This window comes from Photinus pyralis, unplaced genomic scaffold (genome assembly GCF_008802855.1).
Source record: "Photinus pyralis isolate 1611_PpyrPB1 unplaced genomic scaffold, Ppyr1.3 Ppyr1.4_LG5, whole genome shotgun sequence".
In the NCBI taxonomy this organism is placed as follows: Eukaryota; Metazoa; Arthropoda; class Insecta; order Coleoptera; family Lampyridae; genus Photinus; species Photinus pyralis.
In genome coordinates this window covers 27,134,128-27,158,290 of record NW_022170596.1, presented here as the reverse complement: position 1 = coordinate 27,158,290, position 24,163 = coordinate 27,134,128, and the positions used below count along the sequence as shown (strand labels likewise).

Sequence of the window (24,163 nt, the reverse complement as noted above, 5' to 3'; positions counted from 1 at the left end):
CACCAAACCAAACACCCCTATTGGCCCATCTAAAGCGTCTAATTACATGCATGAAAATTTGCCTTTTTTTGTAAATATGTCTTAATTAAAGCCAAAGCATATTTACAAATTCGCACCGAATTATGGATTACATGAACGCGGAAATCTCAGATCGCGACTTGGTAATTAACACGGGACAATTTTTTTATGCAAAAAATTTTCCGACATAACCTCAAATTGAGTACACAACTTTTGCAGATACTGCAATGGATAAATACGGCGAGCTTCTCGCAAAACTCGAAAGAGAAACTGGACATTCTCCACAAGCTGCAGGAGTTCCTCATTCGCAAGGCGCCGAGTCTGCTGCCCGAGTTCCTCGAAAACGTGCTGGGCTTTACCACCGACAAGAGCCCCGACATAAAAAAGGCGCTGGTCGCGTTCATCGAAGAGGCCTGGTAATTCTCTCTTTTAACCCCGTCGTAATTCTAACTTTGCGTTTCAGCAAAACCAACGAATGCCTTCTGCCGAAGGTGATACTCAGCTTACACATGCTACTTTGCGTCGACAGCATACCCGTTCAGAAGCGTGTCATTCAAGCCGCGATCACGATCTACCGGCGAATGCTCAGCTGGTTGTGTAAGGCTTCGGTTATTACGCCCGAAATGGAGCAGGCTTGGAATCAACTGAACGTCATTAAGGTCGAAATCGTCAACATGATCGATAGCGATAACGACGGCGTCCGCACCAGTTCCGTTAAATTCCTCGAGTGCGTCGTTTTACTGCAAACCTACCCGGACCCGTACGAAACGCGCTCCTCCAACAACTTTAGCTTGGACGACGTACCTCTGACGTTAAAAATTGCACGCCGACGTAAACTCGAGGAGGAGGCCAAGTGAGTAGCGTTTTCTCGAAATTATATACAGCGTATATTGCGTAATTTTAGTAAAATATTCGATTTGTTGATCAAATTTAACGGCTCCCAGCATGTCAGTAGCGCAAATCTGTTTGCGTGCATCGGAGCGTTGGCAAATATTGCCAGGCAGCGACCGGAGTTTATGGGTAAAGTTATTGCGGGAATCGAACTGCTGCACTCCAATATGCCGCCTACTTTGAGCAGTACGCAGGTGAATTCGGTACGGAAGAAGCTTAAAACGGAATTGTGCTCGTTAATTAAGCATCATGCCAGTTTCGATTATCTCGAAAGCCTTACGACGATGCTTGTCGAGCTAGGTAAGGATTTAATGGGTCCGTTTCTGCAGCTCCACCTATTTTCCTCAGTTTGTGTTGTAGGAGTATGTTTCTTTGTTGTTTTTGCTTAGCCATTGTTGGTGCTGTTTTCCTCTCTGAAATGGTGGGTGGTGCCAAGGTTTGAAATGTTATGTCATTCTCCTCTGTGAAACAATAGATGGAGTGAAAAGAAAAAAAGCCTGACGTATCAACACTTTCTATTAAAACAAATGGTAAAGTCATTGCACTTACACCAGTAACTAAAGCATATTTGTTTAGTTTAACTCGAAAACATTAGCTCAATATTAAATAACCAAGTGTTTTGAAAAGATCTAGATCAGAGCTGGGTAAAGCCCTCTTGAAAAGGGCTTGAAGCACTAAGCACCGAGCACTTTGTTTTGATAAAAGTGCTTGCAAGCCCTAAGCACTTTTATGTGATTAAAGAGCTTGGAATTACCAAGCACTTTCTAAAGTAATTGAAAATACAAAGGACTAAGCCCTTGGAAAGGGCTTGAAGCCATTAAAAGTGCTTGAATCACAGTAATTGACAATATAAATTAATATAAATATAAACAATATAAAGCACCTTTCGTATTACTGGAAACCAGGGTTTCTAGTCTATAACTTTTGATTGAGACGTCTGATCGAAAAAGTACGAATTAATTTGGATTCTACGCACCCAAATTAATAAGAAAATGTGTTTTCCCGAGAAATTTTGGTGTAGTCGATTTTTGGTGAAAAAGGAAGGTTATACACTGCCTTTTTATGAGGCCCGAAAAAAAATTGTCTCAGATGGACCCGGAAAAAATATTTTCTTATAGAATGTGGCCTGTAGAATCGATAACTTCAAACAGTTCCAAGATTGGGCTACTAGTTCAAAAGTTACAGTCGTTATGGCTGGCCGGCCGGCTGTCCGGCTGAGATCTCCGCAACTACAATAGCTAGAGACTTCAAATTTTCACTAAAAGCTTTCTGCTATAGTGTAGATGTGCAGGCTCTAGTCTATTTTGAGTTAGATTACTTGTGAGATCGATAATTTAAGAAAATAATTTCGATTTGGTTTTCGGGGGTGCTATAATTTTACCGTTAGATAGCGCTATTTAGTCTGGACTATTAGTATAGACAGAAAACATAATAACCAATTAAGGTTTAAACATGGCATTCATAAAGTCATCTGAGACTGCCAGGGGTCTGTTGTAAAAACGAGTGAACAACTACAAATGTTCGGTCCAGCCCGCTGACTTCCTAATAGTGTCCAATGACATTGCATGCCTTAGGGATGCAGAGGTGGAGACATGTCTAGTAGACTGGGTTCAAAACAGAGTCATTGCCGCTCCTGCTTCCCTAAGTGTTGCTTTTACACAACGACTTAGCGACTATTTGTTCATTTGTCATTCTAGCAACCGTATTGTCGTGAGCGTATTCTGGGAACACTCTTCCAATATTAAAAATCGTCCAGGTAACTTACCCATAGTATACCGTTGATATGTTAGTCATGTATGCCTGGCTTCATTAGCTTCGTAAAAGCATATGGAGCGGAAGCTAGGCCAAAGAGTCGACAAGTAAATTTGTGCCAGGAAAACCTGAGGTATTTTCTATGATCCCTGCATACCAGAAATAGAAAATATGCCTCTTTCAGGTTTAGAGTAGCCCTTTTGAATTAATTTCCTTGCAGTTCAAGCATTCTCCATTTTGAAATGGGGAGCAGAGGTAAATAAATGTTGAGGTTGAGAATGGAACTTTTTTACCATTGGGTTTATCCACTAGGAACATTTGGAAATAATTGGACCAGGAGAGAATCACCTCTCTATTGCGTCTAAATCCAATAGGTGAGCAAAAGTGTCTTCCTTGAAGAACAGAAAAGTGGTGGTTGTGATTATAATAATAATAATAATAATAATGGTATTAATCCCTCCGTTGTTTGTATGAGGATGGCTCTGCTGGCCCTTTTTTGTCGAACGCGCTCTCTTCGAAGGCTGTTGTCCCTTATATGGTCTCATATCGTCCCCTCGACGAACCGGATGTTGCAAGTTTAAATTCTGGCCCTGAAGGGGGCTCTGTTGCGGCCCCCCCTCTTCCCCGCAATGCGATGATTTATTCCGAGTGGCAGGCAAATTAGTAAGCATTTTCAGGTCTTTGCTAACGCGTTATAATGGGCAATTTTATTTTTTCCCAAGGTCATCTCCAAAGAGAAAACGATGGTGGACAATTTTCCACTTGTTTTTTGACCTTGTTTAAGGAGGGCTACACAGGAGAGTTAGAATCGCTGCTCGGCGACGGACTTCTGCCCTCGGTGAATTTTCCTTCGAGATCTAGGCCCCTGGGCCACCTAGAGACTTCAGGTTTTCGCTAATTGATAGCTGCTATGGTCTACATTTGCCCGTTACTCTTCATTTACAATTGTGTTACGCGGCAAGACCCACGAGTGGGTTTTGAAACATTTTTTGATGTTTGGTTCGTTATGGTGTCGAGGTTTGCACCAAGGTGTCTCTTAAAAAAAAGGTTATAGCATAAAACTAATTTTTCACTTCATATAATTTTGCACTTTCCCGTTTATTATGCTTATAAATTTTATACTTTTGTTGCATTACTGGTGACACTGTCAAAACAGTATAATTAATAATTATAGCACGGAGTGTACCGTGTCGTTTTGGAGGCTTTCTATTGGCCAGTTTGGAATTTAGCTCCAATATGGCGACCGGAACCAACGACCAATCAAAAAGGAGATACCTTGTTGTCGCCACTGTCTCTATAAAGTCACTGTACTGTAGACTCTTTAAGGTTAGATTTTTAGAGTCTTTAGACTTAGACATTTTAGATTTTCTTGATTTTTTGAATTTGCTAGATTTTTAGCGCTCTTGCCAACTGTGGTATATCCTAGATTTTTTATGGTCACGTCCAATCTTCCGTACGATCCTTTAAGTATTCTTCCAAAGGTTTTCATAATATCGAGAAACTGAGGGCAGCACAAAACGATTTTCGCTGTTGATTTTGTCTTGGTTCCATCGACTATGTCAGTGGAAATAAAGATCATGCTATTGTACACACCATCTTTGGTGGCAAGAACAGTAACACATAACTGAGAACAAAATCCTACCACAGAAGATACTAAAGGGTGGAGCTGTGGGACATCCTATTTCTCAACAGTTTCTAACCGTGATTTTAAGGATACTCGATGCAAGAACTGGAGAGAATGCTACCGAAAGCAGACGAGCGTAGGCGTTATGTCAAACGAAGTTTAAACGACGAACAGCTTCAGCCGACTAAACGGCCGAGGCTCGAGCAGGACCCCAACTCCGAGCAGCAAAAGTTAGCGACGGATATAAACGAAAAGTTCGTTTTGGAGAAGTTGAATATCGACATAGCCGTACAGCTGGTACTAAAGACACTACCGAAACTGCCGCAAACCATGCCCAATCAATTTAAAATCGACTACTCCGCCTTCATTAAAATGGGTCACGTAGGCGAACTGAAAGTCCTGGGGAAGATGGTGGCGATACAACTTTTGGAGGCGGGACTGGGTCCCGGGGCCGAGAAGTTCCTGGCCGCGCCGCCGGCGAAAGAGAAGTCGCCCGTCATCGAAATCCGAGCGAAAAAGAAGGAGGAGGAAGAGAGCCTTGTAAGATTTGTCTTTGTACGATTTGCGATTTTTTGATTGTGGGGTTTCAGGCGCAGAAGAAGGAGCGGCCGAAGGTGCCGCGAATTAAAACGTTGAAGTTGGCCGAAATTACAAAACCGCTGGAAAAATCCAACAAGGAGGTATTGCTTTTGGGAACCGTACAGAGAATTTTAATGGCGGAGAAGACGGCATCCACTCAACTTCGACAGAAAGTCATTGTGACACTTGCCTCGTCGTTTGGTGAAGTCGTGCGCGCTTCGGTTCTTGCCTTTTTGTTAACAGATTTGCGCTCCTATTTGGATATCGCTCTCGCATGGTTGTTTGAGGAATATAGTATTATGCAGGTTTGTACTAACATTTTTATTATTTATATATTGTAACTAAAGCAAGAAAGTGTAGGGTTTTGTGTAGAATTTTTACATTATGCATAGTTAAGACGTTTAAAAAAAACTCTTAAAATGAAGAAGATTTGAAGCGATTTTTGAAATTAAAGCAAATGCGGCAAATGATCATGTATTATTAGGGAGAATTGCCCTTTGTAGTGGATTCAGACTTTGATACACATATTCTGAGACAGAAAAGGAAGAGCTGAAAAGCTTTTGGGCAGAATTGCGCATGCGCAAGTGCGTCAAAGTCACAAAAAACATTTCCCTATTATGGCTAAACTATTGCATTGAATTGAACCAAATTTGGTACATATGTTCTATGACACTTTACTAAGATCTGAAATTTAGTAAAAATCCTGATTGCACAATCATTAAAAAATCATAATTTTCTAATTTCTCGCGGTGTGACCCATTTTCAATAGGCTTGTTACGTGTGGTATGTAGGTCAACTGTGCTAAGTTTGAACCGAATCGGTCCAAGCGTTGCCCACTTATCGTGTTCACAGTCATACATCATCGACTCCCCTAAAAAGGTTGAGTCGCTTTAGGGAAATTTTTTTCTGAAAAACGTAGGGCCATTTTTACTTCGGATATACCTACTTTCAATGGGCAAAATATATCATAATTAATTCTCTAATTAAGACAATCGCCCCAAGGAAATCGGAATGGAATTAAAAAATTAAAAATAAATTAAAAATTAAATTAAAAATTAAATTAAAAATTAAATTAAATTAAAATTAATTAAAACCCTGTGGCGAGGGGTTTATTTATACACCATTATAGCCAAATCGCAATTTTTATTATATACACGAATTTTTTTTTAATCTGTAAAAATTATAACATGTCAGAATTGAGAAAATCGTACAAGCCTCGGCCTCTCGCGGAACCCTAGTCTGGTGTTTTTGGTCATAGAAACATTACGGCAACGACTTGGTTACCTGTTATTATTTATTTATACAGGCTGATTCAAATTCGAGCGCCACCATGGTGATCTCGGGAACTGTAAGAGATAGATAGGTAGTTTAAATTTGGCAAAGTTGCGTATTTTGATGCTTGAAAAAAATGCAGTTTTGAAGCTTAAAAAATTCTGACTACTTTCGGAGATATCCGAAATTTTGCAAAATCGTTTTTATTTTTTACTGAAGTTATTTAAAAAGATATTTCGAAATAAATAACACATTATTATGGCCACTTTTTTCTCTCTACAAGATGCTAGTTTCAAATTCTAAATCCGACGTTTCGTCTCCGGTTGACTATCATCAACTTTGTTTTTTCTTATGGAAGTATTTTTTACTTTTTGGGTCATTTGATAGAGAATTCAAAAGAGAGTTCAAAAATATAAACATCACAATTATTAAGATATTTTCTTTTTTGCCTAGAAAACTTTGTCTTAGATAGTGTATGTACGTAGTTTCTTGCGTTTTTACGAATTAATAGCGCTATTTATGATTAAAAGATAGTGATGTTTACCTTTTTGAAATCAGAAAAAAATTCTCCATCAAATGACACAAAAAGTAAAAATTACTTCCATAAAAATAAACAAAGTTGATGATGGTTGACTGGAGACGAAACGTCAAACTTAAAATTTAAAAATAGCATCTAGTAGAGGGGCAAGTTTCGAAATATTTTTTTAAATAACTTCATTAAAAATAAAAACGATTTTGCAAAGTTTCGGCTTTTTCCGGATATCTCCGAAAGTAGTCGGGATTTTTTCAGTTTCAAAACTGCATTTAAACGGATTTATGGCTCAGTGGTAGAGCATTGGGTTATAAATCCGGAGGTCGGGTGTTCGAACCTGAGTTGAGGTGAATTTTTCATCTGTGGCGGAGATGGAAATTACCTTAGACCAGTTCCGAGCATTCTACCGGCTACTCCGAATTAGGTTTTCCTGCAGTTTTCCTAATTCGTAAGGTAAATACCGGAGTAGTATAGACCATCTTAAGACCTTCTGCAGAGGCACCTCTAAATAGCATTATGCGGGTCACTCTGTAATTGGGCGCATGCCTGTTGAGGGCCCAAAACAAGAGAGGGATAAAATTAAAATTAAAAAAAAAAAAATTTTGTTAAGCATCAAAATACGCAACTTTGTCAAATTTAAACTACCTGCCTATCTCTTACAGTACCCGAAATCCCAATTGTGGCCCTCGAATTTGAATCACCCTGCATATTATATGACTTATTTGTTTTATTCTGATGTCTTTTCACGTTCTTTGTTTTTTGTATGTAATTTGAAATTAAAACTATTTGGAAACTAATAAAAATTTCCAGATAACCAATTAAACGATCCTGCCATCTTTTGTTCGCCATGGAAACTTAGATGTCTGCAATAAAAACATTTTAATGTATAAAATGCAATATTGCAAATAATATTTAATATAAATATAATAAGTGATACATCAAAATTTAGGAATTTTTACGCTCTTTCCAAAAACTCCCAAAATATATAGGGTGGTTTATATGAAAAAATATAGTTTAGGGTCGTATAAGAAAAACCACACATCCTGATAAAAAAACTGTGTAACGCAATGGATTCTACATAAAAAATGCTCTAAGAAGATGAAAGATTCCTAGGATAGAGATACCTACGTCCTTTTTTTTCCCATCTTAAGAGATAAAGGGTGTTTCCATAAGAAAGTGTCCAATTTGGACCACCCTGTATAAACCCTTTGGTAGGTTACGAACAGATTTTCTTGGCCTTCTCTTAATTTCGCATCAATCTCCTGTAAGTACCTCTGTAAGCAGGGGAAAACGCAGAGGCGAGGAAGTTCGTTGTTGATCTTGTCCGTAATTACAATTTGCATTCCATCTTCTGAAGTTAAAATGTTTGTAATTTTGATTAGGGAGAGTCCCGTTCCCCGAGCTGATTGTTCCAACAGCACAACCGGTCATGATGTGTTGTAGACAAGTAATCACTTCTTGGGTTGATCTCTGGAAGACGTCGTCTCCTGAACGTTTCATTTAATCTAACTCATAAACTACAGATGAGTTCAAGGTCACATTGTTCGAGTATAAAGTGCGTCTGTGTACATGTATAACTCAGTCAATCGTTAATATTTGTCCTTCAAATATTGACCTTGAAAACAATTGTTCGGGTATCAAAAATAACAAATTGGGGCAATTTGCGGAAGAGGTGAAGCTTAAAGGCCGCTGTCCAGTGATGGTGACCTTATGGCAATTAAGTAAAGATCAAATGTCTGGTATTGTCGCATCTGACAATGGGAGCACGATTCCCTAAACTTTTAGGGAAACATTTTAGCTCTCGGGCCTAGGAAATTCTTTCAACATTTCTGCCCACATTAGCATTAGCATTCAGAAAACGTATCATACCGCGTGCTTCATAGTTGGCGGCACTTGCGGTCGGAGGGGGCACTTGTAAACAACCTTTAACACTATCGAATGGGTCCATAATGGGGGCGGACACCATCCGTAACTGTGTACACGAGAAAAAACTTAAATCACAGGCCCGTATTTAGAATTTTCCCGGTGTCCGCAAGCCAAGGAGGTGTGAAGATCTTGAAGGTTAGCGGAATCTATGCTTTTTCCCAAACCTATTATTCCAGAGGATAATTTCGTCCGAAAAGAATCGTAAGCAGCATCTTTTTACCACCCGCACGTTAATAAGGGAGGTAGCGCATTGAGGTAAAAAATTATCCCCCACTTTTTTGACGGAAATAGACGTTTTGAAGCACCAGGGACCAAATCTCGATTATGTATGTAAAGCTGAAAAGCTTTTGGGCAGAATCGCGCATGCGCAAGTGTGCCAAACTCTCATTTCTGGACGCGACGTCGATCTCGGACAGCCCTTTCGATAAAATGTGCGCTCAGCGGGTGCTCAAGTACCACAATAGCGCAATAATTTCGGTACTCGGGCCATCTCCTGGAATGTCTAAAATCTCTTCCGTTGTGTATAATCAGCTCATCTTGAATGGGCGATTGTTTTTCAGCGTGACTCACATAGCACGGAATGTGAGCCTCACGTACTGCTGTGTCGGGCGAGACGCGCGGGTTATCGCTTACGTTTACACTTCATCTATCGGTTTCAAACGATGACCTTGAAGATCCACTGCTAGATCTTGAAGACCAGAAATTGGCTGATGAGGAGACTCGGTAGTCTACGGAGCTTTACTTACCTCTCCTAGAGCGGCACAAAAATTGTGAAATTAAGCACCTAAACGCGTTGTTAAATAAATGACAACTTTGAACGGGATGCCGAAATATAATTTGTTCTTAATTAAATACTCTCTAAGTCGGAGAGTGTGGTGCTGACTTGATTCTGATTTGTTTAAGGGATTTACACGTTTGCCCGCAATGAGAAGAGACGGACGTTTGGATCAAGGCTACACGACTCTCTTGGGAATGTTCATAAATGTGGCCTCCGGAGACGCCCTGGTCCTCTCGCGTATCATGCTGGAGGCCCCCATGATTACGGATCAGGCCCTGGACCAATTGTGCGTGCTGTGCAAAGACGTGAATCGGTGCGCTTGGGCCTTGGGGCTTATAAAAGACTTGGTCATTAGGCGTCCACCGAAGCAGTCGACGTTTTTGAATGCGCTGTTAATACACACAACTCACGAGCAGCATGAAGTACGGGAGTGCGCTATTAATCATTTGATGGACTTGTATAAACGACCGAATCTGAAAGGCAGCATTGATAAGTTTGTTCAGTTACACTTAGATTTTCTACGGTTAGCGCAGCCGCCGATGAGTTTATTTGGAGAGAGCCAAGGCAGACTGATGGGCGGAGATTCTTGGAATGACGATCTTGTACGTTGCTGCTTAATGCCGTACGTATCTCTTTTACCAATAAACCAAACCTTAATCCACAATCTGGCAAAAGTGTACGTGCAAACGAACGCTGATATTAAGAGAATCATCTTACGTTTACTTGAACCGCCGATTAGAGTAATGGGAATGGAATCTGCCGAACTTTTAAAGCTAGTGGAAGAATGTCCGAAGGGCTCCGAAACTCTCGTGACGCGAGTTATACACATTTTAACCGATAAGGGCCACCCAAGCACTCAGCTGGTGCAGCGTGTTAGAGAGTTGTATCAAACTCGCGTTTCCGATGTACGTTTTCTTATTCCGGTACTTAACGGCTTAACGAAGCAGGAGGTAAGAGCCACACTCGGCTGTGCTAATTACGAAATTTGCCACTTGCAGATTATTTCCGCCTTACCTAAACTGATCAAGTTAAATCCTGTTGTTGTACGCGAAGTTTTTAACCGACTCCTAGGCTTACACGGTGAAAGTCCAATTACGCCGACCGAACTGCTAGTCGCTCTCCACTTAATCGATCCGAGCAAGGCCGACTTGAAGACGACAATGAAGGCTACTTCAATGTGCTTAAACGAGAAACAGGTCAGTTTCGTGAACGTTTGTCGATCCGATTTAATAAATGCTGTAGGTGTTCACGCAAGAAGTGTTAGCGGTCGTTCTGCAACAGCTAATGGACCAAACTCCGCTCCCGACGCTCCTAATGCGAACCGTCATACAAGCGCTCTCCTCGCATCCTCGCCTTTCCGGTTTTGTGATGAACATCCTGCAGAGGTTGATTCTGAAACAGGTTTGGAAGCAGAAGGTGGTGTGGGAGGGTTTCGTTAAGTGCTGCCTGAAGACGAGACCTCAGAGTTTTTCCGTACTGATGCAGTTACCCGCCGTTCAGTTGACGGAGGCGTTGGGGATGTGTCCCGAAATTCGAGATCCCTTACGACAGTATCTGCAGAATTTCACAGAGGGACAGAGGAGTCATATACCGTCGGCCGTGCAGGAAGTGCTTGTGGATCTACCTAATGCCCTTATCCCACAAAAACCACCGGAAATGGTGCCGGTAAGTTAATTGACGTACAGCCAGCAATCTGATCCTTGAGGGGTGGGAGTCTGCACAAAATCGTTTTAAGTGCATGTCCAAAAATGCGTTCATGTGTTATAGGCCCCCGTCATAAACGATCCACTACCACCTCCTGTCTTGGGGTCGATGGAACCGCTTCCCCCAGGTATGGAGTAAAACAATTAAAAGTAAGTATACTCAAAGTATTTATAAAGAAGTACATAATTAAAAGTGGAATTATAATTTATGTGTAAATGTATGAATTTTTTACTATGGAGACATTAAAATTTATAAAATAATATGTTTCCGTTCTTACCATCCTCTTTATGTTTTACGTTTAGGCTTCAATTTTATATTTTTCTTGGCACTTCGACTTCCACATTCGGCGGTCGCATTAAATTCCAGTAGGATGCTCGAAATTGAAGGTTTCGTTAGGTAATATTCCGATGATCTTGTGCTGCACGAACTTGAACTACACGAAAATTGTAACCTTTGTCCTGGAAGTTGGACATCGTATTCATATGTATAGCGAGTTATGTGCGGCGTCATGTCTTGAAATCGAGTCGATATTTCGGCCAGTTGTTGTAACGCGCTCTTATTGGCCTCTTGTAATTGACGTATGAATATATTTTTCTGAAAAGATTGATCAACATTTGAAAAACAATTAAAACGTACGTGAAGGTGCACTTAAAAAATGCTATGTGAAAAATATTTTGCTTTTTGGGAAATTTTAGCGCATTTAAAGCTTGCTCAGTTTCTGTTGGCGGCTTGTATGACTTGGGCATGGTTAATGTCAAATGTAAATAGGTAGAGTTATAATAACATGATTCATTATCATTAATGAACCGTTTCTAATGATGTATGGTTAGAGAGGAGGTGTGAGTGATCTTTGAACTGAACCTCCGCGTTCTTTAATTTAATAGTAATAACTTTACCTTTTTTTTGTAATTCTTTTGATGAAATTTATTATGTTTTAAAACCCCGTTCTTATATGTAATTTGTTCTTGTCCTATTATTTTCATTAAACGTTTATTTATTAAAAAAAAATAAAATAATAAAGTCTTATTAAAGTTCAGATGTTGGGTTACTCACGGCGACCCAACTCTGCTCTTACACTTAACCCTACTATAATGAAAAGAAATCAAAATCTAATTGGGAATTGTACAGAAAAGTAAAGAATTACTGGGAAATAAAATACATGAATAACTTGATGAAATACAAAATGTATGAAAAAAAAATAAATAAACAAATATATAACTTACAGTCAAATGGGTTATGAAATTTAACTCAACTCAAACGTTTGCCTAGCAAAAACAATGTTATGGAGTGCCTGCCTTCTTAAATTTTCTGACGGGTATGTTTTTTAAAATATTGCTTAAATTTACGCTAGGTATATTTTTTAGCAATATTGTATCAAAATGATCTTTCATATAATGCTGTTTTATGAAGTGGTGGTATAATTAAGTTTTCCTTAGATCTGTATCAACAATATTAACAAGTATTTAATTTAAAATGGTGCATCTGATCTTGACTATATTCTTACTATAGTCCGTCTCACCTTGACTTTACAGTACAGGCTCTTATGGCCAACAATGATGCCAAATGTCATTACAATATGATTTGTAGAAAAAAGGCGGCCCGGGTTCGACTCCCCCCCCCTGCGCTGCCCCATCTCATCAACTTCCAGAATTTAAACTAAATTGATAATTTATCAGTGGGCAAACGCATTAAAATGACATTTCACGTTGGAAATCACGACAGTTAGCATTCAAATTAAAATAGGCATAACCACACTAAAAACTCCTATGTGCGCTTACTGTACAGTCAAGGTGAGACGGACTATAAATACAAAGTATACCGTGTGTCCCAAGTGGAACGCACCATAGGCACACAGAATTAATGTATTTTTTCACGAAGGATCCACAACGCCTTTGATATGCATTTGAAGTATTTGTATTGCGCTTGTCTGATGATAGAAAGAAATTGAAGTAGTACGTTGAACGCTAATTTCAAAGGCCTCGTGGATCCTTTGAGAAAGAATATATTAATTCTGTTTGCCTATGGTGTGTTCCACCTGGGAGACACTGTATAAATTAAGTACTGACAGTGGTCCTGTAATGGTTACTATGTCATATTTGCACATCCCAAACTCAGAGGGGAGTAGGTGGACATGTACAGTACAAGCTTGAATTCTGTACTTGTGCTTTTCATAATTTTTTTCTTTTAAATTCAATTTTGGTAGTTTTTAAAAGTGATAGTGACTAATTCATTTGGAGCAGGAGTGTTCTATCATATTTTTCCCAGCGCACTGGAATCTTCAAAATGCTTATGGAGACAGTGTTTTGTCTAGACTTAGATCCCAAGTGTTTTAGTGGTTTAAGAACCCGTATCAAAAGATGGTATTTTGGAACATCATTTCGAAATCCGAGTTCCACTCTAGCAGGAGTGGAAGAATCGTCTTCAACGCTGTGTGACAAAAAAAGTATTGAATTCCTATTCAATACAATATTCTATTAGGAATACAATGATGTAGGGTACAAAAAAAAGGTGAAAACTGTGTTGGTTGCAACAGCATGGTGCACCCGCGCACAACGTCATAATCGTGAGAATACATGTAGGAGAAAATTTTCCAGGACGTTTATCCGATAGATATTCTCAAACTATTAGGGCGTTGTGCGCGGGTGCACCATCCTGTTGAAACCAACAGTTTTAAACTTTTGTTTTTTCTGTGTGCTTTATAACGCATATGTATTCATAATAAAAAATGCTATTCAGTAGTCATTGTTTAAATTTAAACAATGGTACAGTATATACTTTTTGCGTGCCGTATAAAAAAATAAACTTCATGATGATTTCTCCGAAACGAAACGTTGTATTGAAAATGTAACAACTGTGTCTTGTAGAGCTCAAAAAGTTGAAATAAGAAAGTGTTTTTTATTTTTTTGTATCAGTTCAAATAACATCAGAAAAAATAAAAACAAATTCAGCAAATTTTTTTTCTGGCATACCTTCTGAATTTTCTGGTTTTCTTTAGTGCATAATAATATCCCCTTTAATTGTACAACTTTCGATCGTTTCCGAGATCCCCATATAAGTTATGGGAACAGTTTTACTTGCTAGATTCGTAAATGGAGGCTGAGTTGACTTGTATCAGGATCGTATTGCATTCATCTTGCGCCCGTTTTAGCTCCTCTATTTCCTTATCCTCGTGGTATTTCAAACCAAAATATAAACCTACTTTATTATTTATTTTGTTTTATTATCAAATAATCCCTCACACTATTAAAAAAACTAACAACTTACTAAAACTATTATTCTTGGAATATGGAAGCTATTGTTCATTTTTCAAACTGGCGAGTGCTATTGATCCAAAATTATGGTAAAAGCTCTCTTATAGTAATGCGTATTACACGGAAAAGTATGTCTGCACGTCCGTTTCATCATCTACTCGTGTCTTTGTAAATAATAAAAATCCTTCATAAGTTCGCTGATGATGATAGGCTTACTGTTGAAACGCGTTCAAGGTTTTAGTATATTATTGTGGCTTATGGCCGTTTGCACCGACAAATTTAACCTTGGTTTAGCTTAAGAGTAGCTTAAAATCCATGACAACTATTGTCGCAATAATCGCTGTCATACATTTAAGCTTACATTTGTAAAAAGCCAAGTGGCCATTATTGGTGTTTTTGTTTTATTTTTGCGAAATTAAAGTTTTGGCCAACAAGTACGAAAACTGCTTTTTGTTCTGGGAATCTTTTTGGAGCGCTTGAACACTCACAGATTCACTCAAACCGACGCGGGAAAACGGGCGGCAGCGGGATGGACGCGGGATATATTTGTACAGCGAGGTATGCATGCACATCCCGCTGTACAAATATATTACGTGTCCCTCCCGCTCCCGTTCCTTTTTTCGCATTCCCGCGTTGTGTTAAGTGGCCCTTTAGAGTTTTAACAGCGCTAATTATTTGTCTTTAACCTTTTACCGGTGAGCGTTTTATTCAGAATTTCATCCCATAGACACAAGAGGGCTGAACAATTTTGATTAATAAACTCCAATAATGCAACAAAACGAAAATGTTTTCCTACGCCACTTATTAATGGTTTTGCTCGTAACAGCAACTCACAATGAATTGAAAAAGCGCAGACGACAATAATTTCGTCGAAATGGGGGCACAGTTTTCCCTTGGAATTCGGTAATTAACTTCAACTTTCGCAATAAAATATCACGTACGATTACGCGGCTTGACTATTCTCATACTTCGATTGTAGGGCTTCATCTCGAACCTTTAATTTAAAATGAACTGTTACACGATCTAATAAAATGCCGCGCTCAACTCGCCTAGTTTAAAGTTTGGCGAATATCCTTCTCTCCCACCCAATTTTTACTTATGTACTCGCCAGGTTAAAAACCCGAAACGGACCGGTGGCACTTCGTCTTATTGGGTTTTACACTCGCTTCTTGTCTTAACGCGCTTCATTCTCTCTCATATTAGTTCCGTTCTCTTTCATTATGGAGCGGTACACGTATAAAATTTCCTATACTGGCAAATTTGTAAATTCAAAAGCCTAAAGCGACCACCTGTTAGAGGATTACTATAATTTAACCCCCAGAACTTGACATCTTCACTGGTATTAGCAACCACTGTTACAATATTTATAGAATCTTTATAACCTTCAGAATAATTTTCTTCAGACTTTCTATAGTCTAAAAGCTGACTACAGAAAAATATTATCGTTACATGGCTGATTTTTTCTGTAAAGAATTCTTATACATAGGCAAGTAGAAATTGTCGTGTGTGGCTTAAGGCTGGGAGGGGCGGTCAAATATGTCAAATTTTAGTAAAACTTCTGATTCCGGCACTATTTACCTCTGGCGCCTTTATTTTGAACCTGAAGCAAAAAGTGTATGAGACTTTTTTGTACAGCTCATCAAAACATTTTTTTTAGATTTAACATTTTTCGCTATGGTTAAGTACCATTTTTCGCGAACAGTGCAAATTAAAAAAACTTATAAAATAGCAATTTAAAATTTCTCAAAAACTAAAACTCACAACGAGCGGTAATGGACTTTTTTGTAGAGTTTTTTTATGGTCACATTACCAATGTATGCGAAAAAAATTCCAAAAATCTTTTGACACCCTTAAAAACGCTCAAGATGGTTTAAATTCTTCTTATAATCTTAGCGGATTTTTAAAATCCATTTCGAATCACATTATCTTGAAAATTGATTTATTTTTTATTTCCTAACTGGTTGAACTTATCAACAGGATCAAACTAGCACAATATGTACTGACACAATAAATAAAACATATTTGAAAATCAAAATGAAGCGATTTTGTTAATATTTTTTCAAAATTGAAAAGAGCATATCCAAATGCATACGAAAATCCGTCACATCTGTATATGTGCTGTAGTTGTTAAGAAAAGAATTTAAGAAAAAGTAAATTAATCTTGGCACTGCATGAGAATATAATTTAAAACCTTTTTTTTAACCTTGATAACTATTAGAATGTTTTCAGTCTTCTTAAAGTGTTCTTGAAGTCTTTTCGAAAACAAAAAAAATTGCAAATGTAATAGTTGTAGGAATGGCGATGATATCAGTATAAATTTGTATTTGAGATAAAAAAATATGTTACAAAATGTCATTGTCATATTGGAATAAGGGATTAGGCCTTAAAACCATTTAACGGTGGATAGTAGTTCAGTATCATTAGATCACCAAGAAATAGCCAATAGAAACAGAGTATTGTGTTTCGCTAACCTACAAAACCATACCTCTGTTTCTATTGGCTATTTTTTAATGATCTAGTGACAGTGAACTCATGATAATGATTGTATAAACCCACCGTTAGTCCTGGGGGAACTTCTCTCTAGCCACCGACCTATTGGATCGGGTCTTACAAATAAAATTAAAGTAGTAAATTAATATTACTCAGCGATTTTGCGTTTTAGTTTAAAAGTAAAAGATTCCCTGTACTTACGTGGTACTTTTCTGTTGCCGCCATATCCAAATTTTTCATGCACGTGTGCAAATGTCGATCGGCACGATTCAGTTTCTCAACGTGCCCCTCTTCGTGCCGCTTTAAATCGCCGAGTTCACCTTCGTAAACGGCTTGCATTTGCAGCGTTCCCGTTTTGTCTTCATCGCACGAGCTTAACATCTGGGTCAACTCTAAAATACTCCCCCTGTATTTCCCCAAGAAGACCATTCCAAGCGCCTACCTTTGATGTAATTCTTCTTCTGAACCAGTTCCTGTTTCTTAACACGTATCTTCACGTTAACCGCGCTGATTTCCGACTCCAACATTTTCTTCTCTTGGAATTCCGGATCTGCAAAAGTGGCGCTTGAAATCTACCGGGGGATTACGTCACGATTACCTAGCTCTTCTACGGCGGATAGGCTCTGTTTGTATGTGACGTTTGACAAATTCACGACTCGAAGAGTATTCTCCATCGCAACTATTTCCTTCTCGTACTTTCGAATTTTCGCGTCCATCTCATCACCCTCGTCTTGTAACATGCGCTTTTCTTGGGCGTTTTTTATTTTGAAGTACGTCACCGACAACGGCTTCCCGTCTTCGTCTTTGCCCAGCGCCATCGAAGCCAGATGGAAACGTTGTTGCAACTGGCCTATCTTAGTTTGTCGGAGTATTAGATCTCGTTTCAGTCTACCTTTCTCTTCATCGAGATTGCGCCTTTTTGCTATTAAAATTTCCTTATTCGTGCTTATTTCAATTTGTCGTTGTCGCATAGCCTGAAAGTGCACGTCTCACTCGAAGAAAGTCATCGGTACCTACCTACCATTTCTAATTCCAGCCGGAGTTTTTGAATGTTGTAGATGCAATTCTCTTCACGCTTCATTATGTTTTCCATTTGGTTGACTCGCAGTCGGAAAACATTTTCGTTGACCTGCTGCTGCTGCATGCGATTCCTCGCTTCGACCGACTGCTTGGTGCCATCCTCGCACGAGAGCACTTCATTTTGCAGTTTGTCTTTTAAAGTTTCCATTTGCTGATTGTCGGCTTGTATCGCAGAGGTAAGTCGTCGCATTTCATTTTCGATGTGCGCTATTTGATTTTGGATCAATGTCTTCACCTCAGTTTCATCTGCCAATTCTTCCTCGAGAGAGTCGATTTTGTTTCTTAATTGCTGTGTATCTTCATCAACTGTGTTACCCTCTATGCGATCGATTCTACTTTCCATTTCGTTCACTCTGAAGTCCTAGAAAAATTGTAATAACGCAAGGTCTGCCCCTAGTTTATTTACCAAGTCATAGTTAATTTCCCTTTGAGTTTGTAGCTCCTTATTCGACTTAATCAAACCTTTCTTCAACAAGCTGATTGACATTTCGCATCCCGATATCTCCATTTCTTTAGTTTTCGCATTGTCCCTCAGTTCGTTTAGGACCTGCTGCGTTCGAAATAAGACGCCTTGCGTCCTTTCGACGTCCTGATCTAAAATCTTAGTTTCTCGCTGCTCCTCCTCTATTATGGCCTCGAGCTGGGAGGCCCTCTCGCTTGCCGACAGGGAACTGTTTTTAACCTCTTTTAATTTTTGCTTCAATTTTTCTAAGTCGCGTTGTTGCTGTTTAATCTGGGACTCTTTGTCGCTTATATCTTTGGATAATTTTTTGCCTGTCATCCTTTGCTTCTCCAAGCAGTTTGCCGTGGAAATCAGGAGGCGTTTCAAGGAGTTGGCCTACGGTAGGTTACAGTTTAGTAAGACGTAAACCTAGTTAACAATTACCTCGCTGTTTAGTGTTAAAACAGTTTGAATCAAGCTGTTTAAATCCTGCCGCATTTTGCAGCTAGCGAAATTGATCTCGGCAATTTGCTCCTCGGTCTCCTTGTTGTTTTCGGTTTGGTTCTTTAAAAATGTGTCTTGCTCGTCCAGTTTTTCGCGCTCTTGTGCCAAAATTTCGGAAAACGCGGCAACCTCGGCTATAATATCGCGCATATTTTGGTCGCGCTTTTTTATGAGCTCTACCGCGTCTCGCCATTGCGTCAGGAGACCCTGGCGCTCCTCCTTTTGCTGCTTGAACACTTTACCAATACGCTCGATGATCAGCTCGTAGTTGTGAACGTCCGCCACTACTTTATTGAGCGTGCTCGTTCTGGTCAGTATTTCTTTTTGCAAATTTTGGCGTTTGATTTCGAGATTTTTGGCTTTCTTCTCGTCCTCGCGGGAGAATTTTTTTAAAATCTCATTGTCTTCGTCTTTCTTCTTTAGAGATTCGTCCCACGCTTCCAGCGCTTCCTTATCCCAATCCGATTCCAATTTCCTTTTCTCAATTTTAGTTAAACCCCTATCGAGATCGACCTTCTTACTTTTCACCCGCTCGTTAATTTCGTGGCATAATTTTTTCGCCTGCCTTATTTCTTGAAGTACGCGTTCTCTTTCGGATTGTTTAACCAGGAAGCAGTGCTCTTGGTTGTCAAGGTGGTGGTGGTACGTGGTAAGTAATTGCTAGAAATAAGGTGGTACCTACTCGCATAATTGTGGGGGCACGTACCTGCGTTTCGTCATTTTGAACCGTCACGAATTTTAGGTGTTTCGCGAACGCTTGGTATCGAGATTCTTCCGTTTCGAAGGAGTGCGTCGCTCGCGCTTTTTTAACCATGAGAGCCTCCACCTCATCTTGAAGAGCTTTATTTTCATCGTTGGCAACCGGTAAGTGCATACCGGTTGTCCATCCCATTCGTTTGAGGACGTCGGCCAATGCCGGATCCATGTTCAAATGTAAATTATTGTAAAAACACAAATATTTAGTAGGGTGTAAAATGTAAAAGATGTGGCAGTGACATTGACTTATGTTTGATCAATGACAATTGCTTAGTTGCCCAGGGAAGGTTGCTATGGTTTTTTTTAGGCATAGAACAAAACAATGCTACTAAAGTCTGTATAATAGGAACTGGCGGTTGCGTTATCTCTTTTACATGTTTGTTTATTGATTAATTTTGTGATTGGACTTGTTGCCTGGTGCGCATTTAGTTTAAATATCCGACTCTCTCTACCTCTCTCCAAAGACAAAGATGACAATTATTCCGACGTATAATTGGGAGCTGCAACATTGAAGTGTCAAACTTCACTGATTTTTGGGTTAGGTTTATGAGTGACATGTGACAAACGCCAAACATCTGCCATGCAACTCGACATATCATAATGGCACTTAGATATGACGCAACTGCCAGCTCCTATTGTACAGGGTGGCCAAATAAGAATGCGAGGTACTGTATCTGGGAACCTGTCCATCGTAGAGGCTTGCGGTAAAAAAATTTATTACTAAAACGGCCACAAGAAAAACCTGGAAAATATTTTTAAGTTTCTGCAATCTGGAATCTAAAAAAGTGATTTTTCTGTGAATTCCGCTATATTAACCTAACAAAAAAATGTCCGGTCTTTGAAGTTGACCATAATCTCAACCTTTTTTGTTTGACAATTTTTCCTGTATCTCTAAAAATGAAGTGTGGGGGGGGTATTCAAAGGTTTCCGTAAAGAACACCCTGTATCTTCGAATCGACTGAGCCGATTTTAACAAACTCGGGGTAATTGAAAAGAGTTATTTTTCGGTTACAAATATTATAATATTTGAAGTTTTGTTAGTTTCACATATCGCCGCTTGAGGGCTTTTTCTGACAGAAATGGTTAATTTTCTCAAAAAAATTAAATGCGTTGGTTTGATTTTTTTTTCATGAAAAAGTGGCTAAATGATATCTAAACAAGATCGCGAAAACCGCATCTCGATATCTTGTTCCTAACCTAAAATTTAGGCCAAAGAGAATTTTATACACTCAAAATTTTATTTTCTTAAGCTAATTTTTCCGGAATTATTATTATTGTATAATTTGTGAGATCCCACAAGCCAGCAGAGTCATTTTAGAAAAGTGAAGGACGAAATACATCAGAATTATAGGCTGATTATAGGCCCTTTTTGGGCACTTGAAAAAATTTTCAGGCAGAATCCTTTAAAGAAAAAAACTATGGCTCTGCTGGCTAAAGACGAAGCTAGCTGACGACTTGTGAGATTTGCTTCGAAGGCGAAAAATTCAGATCACAAAATTATAGGCTATTTATAGGCTTTTTTTAGACACTTTTTAAACACTACTACGCTATGCGCATGCGCAAAATTTTTGCCTTGTAATTAATATCATCGATCCTTAACAGTGACTGTATAAAGACAGTGTGGTCATATGCTCTATATCCGCCATGTTTTTCCCATATTCTTCATTAAGCTGATCAGCTTAATTGAATTGGTAGATCTTGGCATTTTTCTATGGTTACAATATTATTGCCACAACTGTTTGTGACTTGATCACCTTGGATTCCAAGTTAATTTTCGCCAACCCGATTTATTTGGTTAAAATATGGCGGATATCCCACATACCAATAAAAAAACAACACCAAAGTATGACCAAACTGCCTCTATACAGTAGGTACACAGTCACTGTAGATCCATTATAAGTCACTAAATATAGAAAGTACCGCAATCCATTGGGCCCGTGTGTTAGAGAGAGAACGCATGTTTTTTGCCCAAAAATTGCGGAAGTTACCAGATTCTAGTAACTTTAATGTTAGGGATTGTTCCACCTGTTTGGAGACATCTGTCAAGTAAGTATTTGAAATTTGAATTTTCTTTTACTAATAAATCAAATATATATCAAGTTGTGTTTCAGGTTTTAAAAAAAGTAATGTTAAAAGTGTCTGAGTTGTCTATGCATCTTCTCTTGTATTATAAGGAGAAGAAAAGTTGAAACGATATTCCTGAATTGGAAAGAAGCACAAAAAAAAAATTAAAATTATTCGTCTCATTATATTATTAACGAACCTCGAGATCGTTCATAATTTTGTATTGCTGCCTGCCTGTGCGTCTGTCTGTCCGTCTGTCTGTCAGTGTGTACGATAACTTTGTGTAGAAACGTCCGATCGCTTTAAAAATTGATATACACATGTTCTTCAGGATATAACAAGGTTCACAATTGTTTTTCGGCTACGTAGACCAACGGGCCAAATAGTTACAGACCAAAAACTGCGAAAACCTCCAAAAAGGGTTTCTAACTCTTGTTACAAAGAACATATGAATGTCCGGTTTTCTGTGTTAGTAAATATTCCTTAAACTTCAGGCAACTATGCAGATGCAAACAAATACTGCGCATGCGCATAACAACTTTTGTATTTGGGCAATCCTAATTTTTTATTTGTTAATATATTTAAATGAAATTCTGTACCTAGGCACCTCGAATAAAAGTGAAACTAATGCCAAATCAAAAAATTTGTTTTGCGCATGCGCAGTCGGTTTTCTTTTATTTGTTAAGGTATTGAAATGAAATGTTGTATGCAGGCACCTCAAATAAAAGTAAAACTAATGCCATTTCAAAAAATTTATGTTACGAGCTATGCTGATCAGGTGGGACAGAATCAACCCCTTAGCTTAGGGTGTATTGTAAAAATGATGTATGTGCAAAGATCTCGAGGATTGTTTGGTATTCAGTTGTATCGGATTTTTGAAATATAAGTTAGAGTTTAAATAAATATATTAATTGGGCGAAAGCCCGTTGAGGGCCTAGAACAAGAGAGGGACAATAAATAGACAATAAATAAATAATTTTTATTTATCCACTACATCTCCGAGAGGGGCAAAATCAAACTGATCTGGATGATAGTTTTTTTTTGTTTAAAGGATGCCGCCTGAAAATTTGTTCAAGTGTCCAAAAAGTGCCTATAATCAGCCTATAATTCTGATGTATTTCGTCCTTCATTTTTCTAAAATGGCTCTGCTGGCTTGTGAGACCTTAATTTGTGGCCCTAAGGTGGATCGATTTAAAAAAGAAGGTTTTTAATGCCGCCTTAAATGCCCGAAATGCTGGCCATCACGATATAAAAATATATATCTCAAGATATCGAGATGCGTTTTGTCGAGTTTGTTTAGGCATCATTTAGCTACTTTTTCATGAAAAAAAAATTGAACCAATGCATTATATTTTTATGAGAAAATTAAACATTTCTGTCGGAATGTCGATAAAAGCCCTCAAGCGGTGATATGTGAAACTAACAAAACTTCAAATAGTATAATATTTGTAGCTGAAGAATAGCTCTTTTGAACTAACCCGAATTTGTTTAAATTGGCTCAGCCGTTTCGAAGATACAGGGTGTTCTTTACGGAAACCTTTTAGAGATACAGGAAAAATTGTCAAACAAAAATTGTTCAGATTATCGTCAACTTCAAAGACTAGACATTTTTTTGTTAGGTTAATATATCGGAATTCACAGAAACATCACTTTTTTAGATTCCAGATTGTAGTTACGCCCCCTAGCGGTCATTTCAGAAACTTAAAAATATTTTCCAGGTTTTGCTCGTGGCCGTTTTAGTAATAAATTTTTTTACCGCAAGCCTCTGCGATGGATAGACTCTCAGATACAGTACCTCGCATTCTTAGTTGGCCACCCTGTACATAGTTTACCTTAAATGAGACATATTTTACTGAAATTGTCACTTAACGATCGTCTTTTGTTTTTGAGAAATGACGTAAGCGATAGTTTTTTTAAATGGAAACCTCATTTTTTGCCCATTTTTAAGAATTAAAAAAATTTGGTTTCGTGCCTGAAGTGTCAAAAATTACATATGTGCTTCCGAATATTTTTGACGAAATTTTTAGATATTCCCTGGAAGACTGGAACTTTTTAAAGTCATTTTTCGACATCCTTTCTTTAGCTTTAAATAAATGAGTGAGTTTTATTAAAATGTTTATTAATTCTACAGTATCGTTTTAGAGTTTTTAAGATCGTTAGACTGCCTGAGTGATTTTTAAAGATTTTTGAATGTATTTTATTTTATTTTGCCTTTTTGAGTGAGCGGGGTTTCAGCCAAAAGCTACTCGGCCAACCCAACCCAGTATACATTTACAAACAGTCATGCCCGAACTCGGATTCGAACCAGGGACCCTTAGCACAACAGTTCAGCTTTAACTGAACTGCGCCACACGGGCCGGATATTTATCAAATACCCAAATAGAAGCAGATCGATGGTCCTCGAGATACATCCTTACCCTAAAACATGTAGTCCTCAGTAGGTGTCATCATCATTTCCCAGGGAGAGGTATATAAACTTCTCTTCCTGGATATTCCATAC

General features: G+C 38.6%; 2 protein-coding genes across 2 annotated transcripts; one reads left to right on the top strand and one right to left on the bottom strand.

Moving 5' to 3' along the window:
* Position 1: 1 nt before the first annotated feature.
* LOC116172792 (symplekin) lies at positions 2-11,336 on the top strand. The gene is made up of 10 exons (XM_031490058.1): positions 2-161; positions 238-434; positions 482-871; positions 923-1,209; positions 4,374-4,825; positions 4,876-5,169; positions 9,498-10,322; positions 10,371-10,568; positions 10,615-11,037; positions 11,140-11,336. Exons 1-10 carry the CDS (start codon positions 123-125, stop codon positions 11,212-11,214), a joined length of 3,180 nt encoding a protein of 1,059 aa, XP_031345918.1. The 5' UTR covers positions 2-122; the 3' UTR covers positions 11,215-11,336.
* Positions 11,227-20,282, bottom strand: LOC116172793 (coiled-coil domain-containing protein 39). The gene is made up of 8 exons (XM_031490059.1): positions 19,550-20,282; positions 18,784-19,503; positions 18,304-18,735; positions 17,839-18,258; positions 17,416-17,791; positions 17,260-17,367; positions 17,019-17,209; positions 11,227-11,670 (listed from the first exon to the last, which is right to left on the bottom strand). Exons 1-8 carry the CDS (start codon positions 19,766-19,768, stop codon positions 11,362-11,364), a joined length of 2,775 nt encoding a protein of 924 aa, XP_031345919.1. The 5' UTR covers positions 19,769-20,282; the 3' UTR covers positions 11,227-11,361.
* Positions 20,283-24,163: the final 3,881 nt, after the last annotated feature.

What these genes read in the sequence shown, in the direction of transcription:
- LOC116172792 (XM_031490058.1), top strand. Translation starts at nt 123, where the DNA reads ATGGATTACATGAACGCGGAAATCTCAGATCGCGACTTG. An exon ending in GCGTTCATCGAAGAGGCCTG is followed by an intron (nt 435 to 481) that starts GTAATTCTCTCT and finishes TTTGCGTTTCAG; the next exon opens with CAAAACCAACGAATGCCTTC. An exon ending in AGGAATATAGTATTATGCAG is followed by an intron (nt 5,170 to 9,497) that starts GTTTGTACTAAC and finishes GATTTGTTTAAG; the next exon opens with GGATTTACACGTTTGCCCGC.
- LOC116172793 (XM_031490059.1), bottom strand. Translation starts at nt 19,768, where the DNA reads ATGGATCCGGCATTGGCCGACGTCCTCAAACGAATGGGATGGACAACC. An exon ending in TCCGGCTGGAATTAGAAATG is followed by an intron (nt 17,792 to 17,838) that starts GTAGGTAGGTAC and finishes GTGCACTTTCAG; the next exon opens with GCTATGCGACAACGACAAAT. An exon ending in ATCCGCCGTAGAAGAGCTAG is followed by an intron (nt 17,368 to 17,415) that starts GTAATCGTGACG and finishes CCACTTTTGCAG; the next exon opens with ATCCGGAATTCCAAGAGAAG.